Below are 13,288 nucleotides of genomic sequence, written 5' to 3'. Positions count from 1 at the left end.
TCCCTTCTTCTATTTAATATTTTACATATTGTACTCCTCTCACTGATTCTTTGGAATACTTCATCATTTCTTATCTTATCAGACCACTAAACTTTTAACTCTCTTCTGTAATAGTATATCTCAAACATTTTGATTCTCTTCTCTCTCAGTTTTCCCACTGTCCATGATTCACTCCATACAATGCTGTGCTCCAGATGAACATTCTCAGAAATTTATTTTTCAAGGTTAAACCTATGTTTGATAGTAGTAGACTTCTTTTGGTGAGGAATGTTCTCTTTATGTGTGCTATTCTGTTTCTTATAGCCTCCTTGCTTTGTCTGTCAAGCACTATTTTGCTTCCTGTGCAGCAGAATTCCTTCACTTCGTTTATTACATGTCCACTAGTATGATGGTGATTTGGATGTTCATCTCATTTCTCTTACTCTGTAATACTTTAATCTTACCTTTGGTCTACTCTCAATCCATGTTCTGCACTCTGTAGACAGTTCATCCCATTCAGCAGTTCTTCTAATTCTTCATCACTTTCAGAGAGCTGTCATCAGCAACTTTTAATGCCATTTTTGGACTTTCTGTGTCCTTTATTGATTCTTTGATGTAATGGTTGAACAGTAAAGGACAAATGCTGCATTTATGCTTTACAGTTACTTTCATGTTTCATGGATCATTTTGCATAATAAATCATGGTATGAATTATTTTACATTCACAATGCAAATTGAAATGTAAATATGGCTGCATGCTGAAAGTTTATCAGTTGTTTTTTTAAAAAAAGAAGAAAAAAATGAACAGATGTGACTTAGTAATTCCCACCCACCATCTTTTACACATTACAGTAATAGAAAGTCTTCTACAGAAATGAAGGAGTTGTCAAGGAGAAACATTTTCAGTTTGTTTTCATATTGTACTGTGCTGTCTGTTAGACATTTTATATCCTTGGGTAAGTGTTGAAAATTGTAGTTACAGCCTTTTTAGAGCTAAAAAAATTATAATGTGCATTAATAAAGGTAATTTTTCCTTCTGGTAGTGTAATTAGGTACATTATTTTTCCTTTCAAACTGCAGTAGTTTATTTACAACAAACTTCCTGAGGGAATAAATGTACTGTGAAGCAATAGTCAATATGCACCACCCTTTAAACAGATGTCTGTTATATGACTGCAGGTGAGCACCATGTATTATTCTTACACCATGTTTTTGAGGTATAATGAAAACTTTCCTTCTTAAAGATGAGTTAACCCAGAACATTATTCCATATGACATAACTACTGAATGAAAATGTGCAAAATTTGTTAACTTACTGATTTGTCCCCCCACACCCACACACATATACACACAAAAAGTGGTTATAAGTGCACATGTGGCTGAACTAATTTGTTTTAGGAGCTCCAAAAAGTATTTTTTTCCAGTTTAAATTCTCATCAACAAGCACACACAAAATTTTTGATGTTTCTACGCTGTTTATTATATTCTCACCATGTGTTACATCTATCGTTGATGTAGTACTCCTAGATGTGCACAGCTGAATATGTTGTGTCTTTTTTAAATTTGAGAGTGAGACCATTAACAGAAAAACAACCAATGATACTTTTAAGAACTTTGTGTATCTTTTCTTCTGTTTCTGTGTACGTTCTTGGATTGTATACAATACCAGTGTCATTTGCAAAAAGAACTAATCCTGCTTGTTACATTCTAGATGGAAGATCACTTACATTTATGAGGGACAATCGTGGGTCTAAGGTTGAGCCTAGGGGAATCCCATACGTGATTTCTCCCCAGTCAGAATAACATCCCCAAACTATATTGGTTGAATTACAGCTATTTGCATTCTGCATTCTTTTTGTTAGACAGGGCAGTATGCATTGGTTGGCTGTACTATCACCCCATAAAACTTCACTTTTTGTAGGAGAGAACTGCATACAGTCAACTGCCTTAAATAAGTTGCAGACAATATCAGCTGGCACTAATTTATTAATTAATTCTTGTAAAATTTGGTGAGTGAACATGTAAATGGCATTTTCAGTAGAACAACTCTTCTGAAATCCAAACTGTGATTTGCTGCTGACATTATCATTGCTCAAGTGAGATACTAACCCAGAATACATCATATTCTAAAAAAATTTGGAAAATGATATCAGCAGTGAAAGAGATCAATAGTTGTTGACATATCTCCTATCACCTTTTTTAAATAGGTTTCTGACAATGGGATATTCCAGTCTCTCTGGAAAAATGCATTCTGTTAATGATGCATTACATATTTCTGATGAGATCAGGCTTATTGTGTGGGAAAAAATCTTTAGTATGTAATAAAATGAAACACCTACAGCCATCCTTTTGATGTTATTTATTATATGTCTACCAGTTTCAGTGATTCAGTACACCATTTTCAGGCCTTAACTGACACTGAAGGGGTTAAATCCAATCATATACACGATTCCATCAGTGGCCAACATCTATGAACTGGTTTTCACAGACTATAACAATAATGCTGTGTCTCATACCATCAGCTAACAATTGTAGGTGCTCCGTTTTATTACACAAGTGATCAGCCGACGTCCTCAAACCTTCAGTCAGAAAGATGAACATACAAAAAATCTGTAGTACTCTACTGGAAACACTGTCAAAACTAGACGAGGTTTTATTCTTGGAAGAATATGTAATTTTCTTAAGTTCAAAAGAAGTTGGTGATGCATTCATATATGAGAGTTACTTTTTCAACATATTGCTAGTAGTAGTAGTAGTAGTAGTAGTAGTAGAAGCAGTAGTAGCATTAGCAGTAGCAAATTTATTCAGTCGTAGACCTCTTTTTACTAGGATACAGGACAACAAATTTAGATCAATTTAAAATAAGCTAATTCGTATACACATATATTTACAGACTTCTGGTTAGAGACAATCATTAGATTTACCCCTGGTATACAATACTTTTTTAAAAAAATAACTTATTAAATAACATAATGCCACACTGTTCACTCATATCTCCCTATCAGTCACTGCACATGCTATACACGCATTGTTTCATAACACTTCATTCACTACACACACACACACACACACACACACACACACACACACACACACACACATACACTGGTGATCTGTGGGCCATTTTTTGTACTGCAACTTCCCATTTGCTATCCTGAAAAACTGAGTCAACATCCCTCCATAATGAGTGAGATGTTGAGCTTAAAAAGAGAAAGAGGTGTTAGTATTGTGCTATGCATAGCTTGGGGGTAAGTGTTTGGGTAAGTGTTTCTAGAAAGGAAAAAAAATGAAGGAAAAAAACATAAAGTGTAGGTGTTATGTGGAATGTTGGATGTTTTATAATAATTATTATTTATTTGTATAACATTTTTTAAATCAAACCCCTACTCTTTTTTAGCTAAGTAATCCTTCAATGTATAAAATGTATTGCATAAACAGGCACTTTTTAGCTGCCTTTTTAAATAAGTGTATTTTTGCGATTTCTTTAATCTCTTTTGGCAATTTATTGTACAATTTTATTCTTTGGTAGAAAATGCTGTTTTGAGTTTTATGTTTATTTTATATTGGTAAATATAAGTTTAGTCTGTCTCTTGTTGCATGGTCATGGACGCAGCTGTTTGTGCAGTAATTACCAATGTTATTTTTGATGTGTACAACTGACTGGTAAAAGTATTCACATGGAGCAGTTAAAATCCCGTGTTTTGAACAGATCTTTACAATGAGCTCGACTAGTATTTTTGGTTATTATTCTTATGGCTCTTTTCTAGAGTTTGAAAATGGTGTTCATATTCTGTGCATTTGTTCACCAAAAAAGAATGCCATAGCTAAGAATTGAGTGTACACATGAATAATATGTAACTAAAAGACGCTGCATGTTACACACTGATGACAGGATTTTAAGGGCATAACATGCTGATGACGTTCTGTTTGCAAGTACCTTTGTATATTCACACCACTTCAATGGAGAATCAATATTCATTCCTAGAAATTTTGCATTTGTTACACAGTCTATAGAGGTGCCATCTACATTTAATTTAACATTGTCATTTTTCCTCTTCAAACTGAAATTCATGGCATTAGTTTTCTTTATGTTCAATGTCACTTTATTGCTTATTGACCAATCATAAACTTCCTTCAGAGTTTCATTTGCTTTGTCGGCAAGGAGTTCTCTTGTTTTCTTGGTGACTATAATATTGCTGTCATCAGCGAAGAGAATTTTTTCACCTTGAGTAACACTACTGAGAAAGTCATTGATGTATATCAGGAACAGTATTGGTTCTAATATGCTACCTTGTGGAACACCTATGTTAATATAATTTGGTTCTGATAAGTGTTTTACTAAATGTTTATATCTAAAAACAAAGAAGATATGACTTGCCAAACGAAAGCGCTGGCAGGTCGATAGACACACAAACAAACACAAACATACACACAAAATTCAAGCTTTCGCAACCAACGGTTGCTTCATCAGGAAAGAGGGAAGGAGAGGGAAAGACGAAAGGATGTGAGTTTTAAGGGAGAGGGTAAGGAGTCATTCCAATCCCGGGAGCGGAAAGACTTACCTTAGGGGCAAAAAAGGACAGGCATACACTTGCATATACACACATATCCATCCATCCATTGGCTGAGATGTACTTTCAGCAGCAGGAATTCACACCTGTTTTTAAGACATAAGCATACAGCTGTGTGGCTGATATCCACTTTCACCTGGCACCCAGTGATTTGGAACCCCACCACTATTTGACAATCAATGTCAGGTAAGTGTCGACCTACCAGGTTGTGGGAATCAGAAGACACAGTGATGTCAGGTATCTTAGGTGACACTATAGGCTCCAGAGGTACCAAAGCACTTGTCTTTAAGATGCCCCAATGCTACCACAGCATGGGGCAACCTCATGACGTGGTCATCACAGCTTTCAGCTGTATACGGACATTTATAAATTTTCCCAGCATCCATAGACAACAGGCACAGTCCCCATCCATCTTTAATCACTTATTAACAATGAAAATAATCAATTTTTGACAATATAATGTAACTGGATAGATAAAAAATGTTCTCACCAAGCGGCGGCAGGAGAACACACATATAAAGAAAGGTTTTACTTATGCAAACTGTCGGAGCCAGTGGCTTCTTCTTCTGGCAAAAGGGTTGAAGGGGAGACTTATCAGACGGGATGAGAAGGAAAGGCCTGCACTGGATGAAATTTGAAAACCTGAGAGCTTAAAGATGGAAGACAGGATAATATTCAATACTGAGATTATTGCTAAAACATTGTACATGAGTTAATAAGAGCGAAAAGCTAAGTGCATTGTGTGTAACAGAGGAGGGAGGGATCTGCAGCTCATGGTCTAGTGGCTAGACTTGTCGCCTCTGGATCACAGGGTCCGTGGTTCGATTCCCGGCTTGGTTTGGGATTTTCTGTGCCCGGGGACTGGGTGATTATGCTGTCCTCATCATGTCATCATCATCATCATCATCATCATCATCATCATCATCATTCTTGTCAGTGGTTGGATTGGATTGCAAAAAATTGGACTGTCTAAAAATTAGAACTTTGTATAGGCACTAATGACCGTGCAGTTGAGCACCCCACAAATCAAACATCATCATCATCATCATCATCATCATCATCATCATCAGAGGTAGGAGGTGGATGGCAAACAACAGACAGGACAGAAAATGAAAGATATAGAAAACTAAAATGGTTTGAAGATAGGTGTAGTTAGTGTAAGTAAATGCCTAGACTGAAGAAATTAACCTAAATTAAGGCCAGGTGTGTGGTGAGAACCAAGGATATGTCGTTGCACTTGTTCCCAACTGCGGAGTTCTGAGAAACTAGTGTTTGGGATAAGAATCCAGATGGTGCATATGTTGAAATGGGCAGTGAGGTCATAACTATAATGTAGAATGTGCTATGCAACAGGATATTGTCTGTTGCCCGTATACGTCCTCTGCCTAGGCCCATTCATCGCAACTCGTAAGTTGTTGGTAGTCATGCCAATGTAAAAGGCATCACAGTGTCTACATAATATCTGGTATGTGTCATTTCGCAGGTGGCTCTCCCTTTGGGAGTCATTGTTTTGCCAGTAACAGGGCTGGTTTAAGTGATGGTAAGAGGGTGCGTAGTGCAAGTCTTGCAGCGGGGATGGCTACAGGGGTAGGAGCCATAGGATAGAGAGATGGATGCGAAGAAGCATAGGGCCCGACAAGGATATTGCGCAGATTGGGAGAGTTATGGAAAGCTATTCTTGGTTTGATGGAAAAAATCTCATACAGAATGAATCTCATTTCAAGGCATGATTTTCGGGTGTCATGGCCTTGTTGAAGTAGCTGATTAGCTCAAGTATTTACAGCATGAAATCAGATGTTTTTCTCCATTTTTGTGGTTTTATTTTTTTATATGTGGCCTTTTGGCGTGAAGACTATACAGCTATATTCATGGCTTTTTTGATAATACTAAGCAAGCAATTTCAATTCTGTAGAACTGACACTGAGACAGAGCCAAATCTGCTACTTTGACAAGGCCATGACTTCCTAAAATCTTGCCCTAAAATGAAATCCATTCTGTCTGAGATTTTGTCCACCACACCTAGAATAGCTTTTCATCACTCTCCCAATCTCCACAGTATCTTTGTCGGGCCCTATGCTCCTTTTACACCCAATCTCCCTACTCTATGACTGCTATCCCTGTGACTGTCCTCACTACAAGATTTGCCCCATGTACTCGCTTACCACCAACTATACCAACCCTGTAACTGGCAAAACATATACTATCAAAGGGAGAGCCATCTGTGAAACAATGGACATCATACACCAACTGCTAGGCAGACTCTGTTCAGCCTTCTACATCGGTATGACTATCACCAAGTTATGAGTTAAGGTGAATGGGCGCAGCAGAGGGTTTATACCAGCAACACACAATATCCTGTTGCAGAGCATGCTCTACAGCATGACAGTCATTACCTCGGTGTCTGTTTCACCGCACACGTTACCTGAATTCTTCTCTAGACATCAGTTTCTCAGAATTCTGTAGGTGGGAACTAGCACTAAAATGTGTCTTCAGTTCTTGCCACCCACCTGCATTAATTTACATAATTTCTTCTCTCTCAGCATGACTTCAAAGTAACTAATCCTTTCTTAATTCCCTTTAGCTTTCTCCATCTTTCATTTTCTTACCTGTCTATTTTTTTACCTTTCCCCCTCCCACTTCTGTGTTACACACAATGCACTTAGCTTTTCATTCGTATCAAATTGTGCATGATGTTTTAGCAGTAGTCTCTGTCTTGAATATTATCTTGTCTTCCACCTTTAAGCTCTCAGGTTTTCAAATCTTGTCTGGCGCAGTCCTTTCCTTCTCATCCCATCTGATAAGTCTCCCCTGACCCTGTGTTCTGGGTATCTTTTCTGAACTTTGCCCCTTTTCCTAAACTTCTCCAGTTCCTTTCTCTTCACTGCTCTTCCTTCTCCTTCAATACTTCTGCCAGAAGAAGGATACACTGGCTCTGAAAGCTTACAAAAATAAAATATTTTTTTCATATGTGTGTTCTCCAGCCGCCACTTGGTGATTAGTCAACACAAACAATCGAAAAATATTTAAACTCTTACAATGAACATAAATAACACTACTAAAAACAGCTAAATAATCAACTCCGGTTCATTTCTACTCCAAAGTAAGAATAACACTAAACTAAATGAAGTATACAATATATGTCCCCTCTGCTCTGTTGCATACATTGACACATTCCTCCTTATTTACCTACACTCATTGAGTCATGTAATATTCAGACAAAAATATTTTCCATTGTATTTTGCTCAGTGCTTTTGTTTTGCTGCAACTGCAAAAAGTTAGTTACACCACATCCATAATTGGTAATAAACACATTATTATTGCATAGATCATTGTAAAATTAGTATTTTTACTTATATTTTTAAAAATAATATAATGTAGAATGGTCCTTAGGTATTTACAGCATGAAATATGATGCTTTTATCCATATATGTGGGTTTGTTTTTTAAAATATGTGGCTTTTGGCCTGAGGGCCGTACAAATATATCCATGGTTTATTTGATAATATTCGGCCAGTGATTTCAATTCCGTAAGACTGGCACTGAGATTGAACCAAACTAAATAGTACTGAACCAAAACTGGTCAAAACTTAGACATATGGTCACAGATGCTATAACATTTATGTTAACACTGGTTACGCTTTTCCTCTTTCTTACAAATTCAGTTACAGTTTATTTTATTATAAAGTGATGATGTTATAACAGCAATGTAGGAAAGACAGATTGTTACTTACCGGTACCATAAAGAAGACATGTCAAGTTGCAGACAGGCACAATTAAAAGACATGTACATCAAGCTTCACAAAAACAAGCACACCTTATGCACGCATGACATTGGTTGGTGGTCGTGTATGCATCAGATGTGCTTGCTTTGTGTGTGTGTGTGTGTGTGTGTGTGTGTGTGTGTGTGTGTGTCTCACTCTTCCCTGATGAAGGCTGTGGCCGAAAGCTTTATGTAAGTGCCTTTTAATTATGCCTATCTGAAACTTGATGAGCAATCTGTCTTTTCCTACATTGTTGATATTCCTACCTGGAGTTTCTATTGTTTGATGTTATAACAGTCTTAATGTGATAAGTTATTCAACATCCTCACCTAAAATTATTAATATCATAGTATTTTACAAATTTGACTTTTCTGATACAAGCATGTGATCTTTTTCAGATCACTTACATAGATCTCTATCATAAAATTTCTTTCTTATTTTGATCTTTGACAAATATCTACATATATTTAACAATCATTCATTACATAGAGTCATACACAGTTTCAATAAAAAGCTCTTGGGCTTTCAGCCAGATGGAAGTGTTAAAATTCCATAATATTTCAAAGAATCTCGTACTCATCATCTTCTGGTGAAGGAATTTGAAATGTTGTGATAATTTAACATTGCCACCTGGCTGAAAGCTCAAGAGCTTTACATCAATAGTGTGTGCTAAGAAAGTCTACATTCACATATTATCATACATAGTTTAGTTTTTTATTATCAGCATTATTTTATTTCAGAAATTGTGTTTTTACGCAGCTTAAAACAATGAAGTACTTGGCACTTGTTGTCTGTGTTATAAATTATTAGTTTTGCTGATTATGATATCTAATTGCAAAATGAAGCAAATTCCTCAAATTATTAACCAAAAGTGACAATTGTGAGCCCGCATCTGGCCTTCCTGATTTAGGTTTTCCGTGATTTCCCTAAATCGCTTCAGGCAAATGCTGGGACAGTTTCTTTGAAAGGGCACGGCCCACTTCCTTCCCCATCCTTCCCTAATCCAATGAGACATATGACCTCGCAATTTGGTCTCCTCCCCCAAATCAACCCAATTGTGAGCCCAAAATTATATGTTAATGCTAAAAACAAGAAAAAGAAGCTATATAATTGAGAAATATGCATGTATTGGATGCTACATTAATGCTTGTGTTGCATGATACATTATCATTTGGCTAAGGCAGTTGCACTTCAATGTTGGTTTGGGGAAGAAACAAAAGGCTGTGCTCTTGATCAGTAGTGTCAGAGATGAAATCGGTCTTGAAATCTGTAAGTACAATGGCTGCCCCCACTATTTATGATAAGTAACATTAGTATCCTCTGTAACTGCTTAATGAAGATTAAAACATTTCTGCATCCTCACCTAAACTTTGCAAACCACTGTGAAATGCAATCCTGAGAGAATTTTCCATAGTACCAAGTATTGGCGTTTCTTCCTGTTCCATTCATGTGTGTAGTGCTTAAGTTCCTCTATACATGCTTTTGTTGTGGTCCCTAGGGGAGCTATATATAGGTGATTCCCAAATTCTTCACTTAATATTGGTTCTTGAAACTTTGTAAGTAGTCTTTTGCAAGTAGTCTTTTGCAGGATAGTTGCATTTATCTTAAAGTGCCTGTCAGTTCATGTTTTTCAGCATTTCTGTGATGCTCTCCCATGGTTCCGAAACAAATCTGTGCCCTATGTGCTGCCTTTCTGGGGGGCCTATACACTGTCAGAATTACTATCATGTATGTTTTAAAGTCTGTTGCTCAAGTACAGCACTCAGAGATTTTCATTGCTGCACTTAACATAGGTTTGCGACCTGAAACTTCATTCCACTTTTTGCATGTATAGCCACTCCCCATTTTGTTTATGTTATGCCTCTGGTAATGTGATACTAACTTGCAGCTGTCCAATTTCTGCTACTTCCATATTATGTTCTGTTATGCATAGCACATCTGCAGAAATATCTTTAGGTTTTTCAGTTTCCTGTAATGATATGAGAAACTGATACTTCATATGTAATTTCTTTTATTTTGATGTAAAAGTCCAAGTGTATTATTATTGTGACCCTCTGTGCTGTGCAAGTTGCTTGTTTTGGTTTCCACTACTTTTTGCAATTTTGCATATACGAGGGTTGTTTTTTAAGTAAAGGCCGTTCGCGTGTATAGTCCCGTACTTCGCGCGGATGCTGCAACAAGCCACCGCACCACTTGCCGGCATCCTTCCTGTTCACACTGATGCAGGTTGCAAGTTGCAGCTCTGTAGCTGACGTGTACGCATCGCTGTGCTACTTTATAATGTTTATGATTATTGAATCGCCCGCCGCATGTGAGATATGGTCAGTGATACGATTTTTGACTGCGAGAAGCCTATCAGCTGCAGAAATTCATAGTCAGTTAACAGAAGTTTATGGCTTGAATGCAATGAGTGAAGGTAAAGTGCGTCAATGGGTTAGAGAGTTTAAAAATGGCCGTCAAAATGTCCATGACGAAGAACGCTCAGGCCGGCCCTCTGTGATCACTGATGATTTGGTGGCTGCGGTCGAAACAAAGATTCGTGAGGACAGAAGATTCACAATTTCCACCCTTTCTTAGGAATTTCCACAAGTTTCAAGATCGGTTTTGTACAAAATTGTGTCTGAAAACCTAAACTTTAAGAAACTGTGTTCTCGGTGGGTACACAGACTTCTCACAGAGGACCACAAAGGGAAGAGATTTGCCACTTCATTTGACTTTTTGATTTGTTACGAGGAAGAAGGGGATGACATGTTGAGTCAAATTGTCACTGGAGATGAAACATGGGTATCCCATATCACTCCCGAAAGCAAGCGACAATCAATGGAATGGCGACACACAACCTCACCCGTCAAGGTCAAAGCCAAACAGACGCTGTCAAAGCGCAAGATTATGGCAACTGTGTTGTGGGACCAGCGCGATGTTTTGCTAATGGACTTTATGCCATGAGGAACGACAATCAACTCAGATGCCTGCTGTGCAACTCTAAAGAAGCTCCGCAGAGCAATTCAAAACAAAAGGCGCGGCATGCTGACAAAAGGAGTTTTGCTCCTGCACGATAACGCTAGGCCTCACACCTCTCAAAAGACTCGGGATTTGATTGACTCTTTTGGCTGGGAAGTTTTGGACCATGCACCATACAGCCCCGACCTTGCTCCCAGCGATTTTCACCTTTTCCGCTACCTGAAACACCATCTTGGCAGGCAGCGCTTCAATGCCGACGATGAAGTGAAAGCGGCTGTGAACTCTTGGCTGTAGGAGCAGGCGGCCGAATTCTTTGAAGAGGGAATTAAAAACTTAGTTGTACAGTATGACAAGTGCTTAAATAAACAAGGCAATTATGTAGAAAAATAGGTAAAAGTGTGTAGAATCAGAAAATAGAAGTTTTTCTTACATAAGTATTTGTATCTTTTTTAAAAATAAAAATGGCCCTTACTTAAAAAACAACCCTCATAGTTATTTGGTTGCTCTGTCTTTCCATATAGGCCTATAATAATGTACGTATGTCCAGTTACCCTTCTTGAAAATCAGAATGATCTGCTATTTTTTTCCAATCATTTGATTTACTTCATTTTCCCAGTGACCTACCATAAGGTGCTGCTAGAGAGGGAGTAAGTTAGTTCACATAATGTCTGTAGAGTCTCACAGGTATATCACTCACTCCAAATGTTTTCCCATTGTTGAATGACTTTAGTTGATTTCTCAGTTTTGTGATCAGTTATCACAGCATTTGCCATTTCAGTGTTCCTGCACATGTAACAGCAAATGGACAAGCAGCTTACAGTTTAATTTTTTACCTAACATAAGACTGTAGCACCATTGAAGGGATTTCATCCATTTTGAAGCTGCTCACACATTATGCATTCTTTCTGATTTTTTAAAATGGTTCTCTCTATTTATTTAGTTTGATATGATGAAAATAATTTAAATCACCACTTAACTAATACAAGAAGATTTATGTTTAAAACAGACTGCAAGTACATGATGTACACAATGAAGCAACATGAAGTGAATTTTTGTGGAAGGCAAATCATCTAAAACAATACCACACAACTCTACATATTTTTTTGTCTCGTACAGTAATATCTTAGACCTTTTGCAAATATGTAATTACAGAATCAATTGTAGTGTATAATGACTGCCATGACTGTTCCTCTTATAGCCGCTCAAAATTATTACAATATTTCTAGGTGCTGAATTCTATTGATGCTGGGGCAACTTCTGTTGCTGTATATGTTGATCTTAAATATTTTAAAATTCGCGTGGAGGATGATGGATGTGGAATGACTCAAGATCAGTTAGAGCTTATTTGTGGGAGGTAAGACTGCAGCCATTTCTTTAGTTACTTTTCAAATCTGATGTTTTTGTAAGAAAACACAAACATACATCAATTCCATAGAAGAAATTGTGAAAAGAAAAGTTGTCACCATATAGCGGAGATGCTGAGTCACAGATAGGCACAATAAAAAGACTGTCACAAATTAGATCTCGGCCTTTGTGACAGTCTTTTTGTTGTGGCTATCTGCAAATTAGCATCTCCGCTATGAGATGAGTGGTAATTTTCCTTTTCACAATATTGTTTCATCCTGGATTTTCCATTGTTCGATTTTTGTCATAGAAGAAATTGTAATGTGTAAAAGGTGGTAGATATGAATTGCAAACTCACATATGTAGATTTAATAATAGTAATAATAACTTATTAATGTTCAGCTTCCTCCTCACTGCTCTGTCCGAAACCCCGAACTCCCGGCACCAGAACACAGACAGCATTTCAATAACTGGACATTAAAACCACACAAGATACACATGGATCTGCGAAGACAATTCCCCAATGTCTCAACCAATACTAAAACCAGTCACTGTGAAACAACACACACACAAACACACACACACACACACACACACACACACACACACAAATTGCACTACTTGAATATCGCGGTCCATTCAACTAACTCGCTGAGCCCGGTCCTTGATGTGG

At 37.4% G+C, this 13,288-nt stretch overlaps 1 protein-coding gene across 8 annotated transcripts in view; it reads left to right on the top strand.

The window, feature by feature from the left end:
- The window catches only part of LOC126267340 (DNA mismatch repair protein Mlh3-like), a 127,580-nt gene that overhangs the window by 15,266 nt on the left and 99,026 nt on the right, over nucleotides 1-13,288 (top strand). For 7 of the 8 annotated variants that reach the window (XM_049972460.1, XM_049972459.1, XM_049972455.1 and 4 more), the window contains one exon: nucleotides 12,498-12,625. In XM_049972460.1, the coding sequence (XP_049828417.1) occupies nucleotides 12,498-12,625 (128 nt within the window). Of the gene's footprint in view, nucleotides 1-12,497; nucleotides 12,626-13,288 lie in introns of those variants that run through there. The other variant, XM_049972461.1, reaches the window with a different exon arrangement.

The sequence above is a fragment of the Schistocerca gregaria genome, chromosome 4 (genome assembly GCF_023897955.1).
Source record: "Schistocerca gregaria isolate iqSchGreg1 chromosome 4, iqSchGreg1.2, whole genome shotgun sequence".
Classification (NCBI taxonomy): domain Eukaryota; kingdom Metazoa; phylum Arthropoda; class Insecta; order Orthoptera; family Acrididae; genus Schistocerca; species Schistocerca gregaria.
This window is presented reverse-complemented; position numbering and strand designations above follow the sequence as displayed.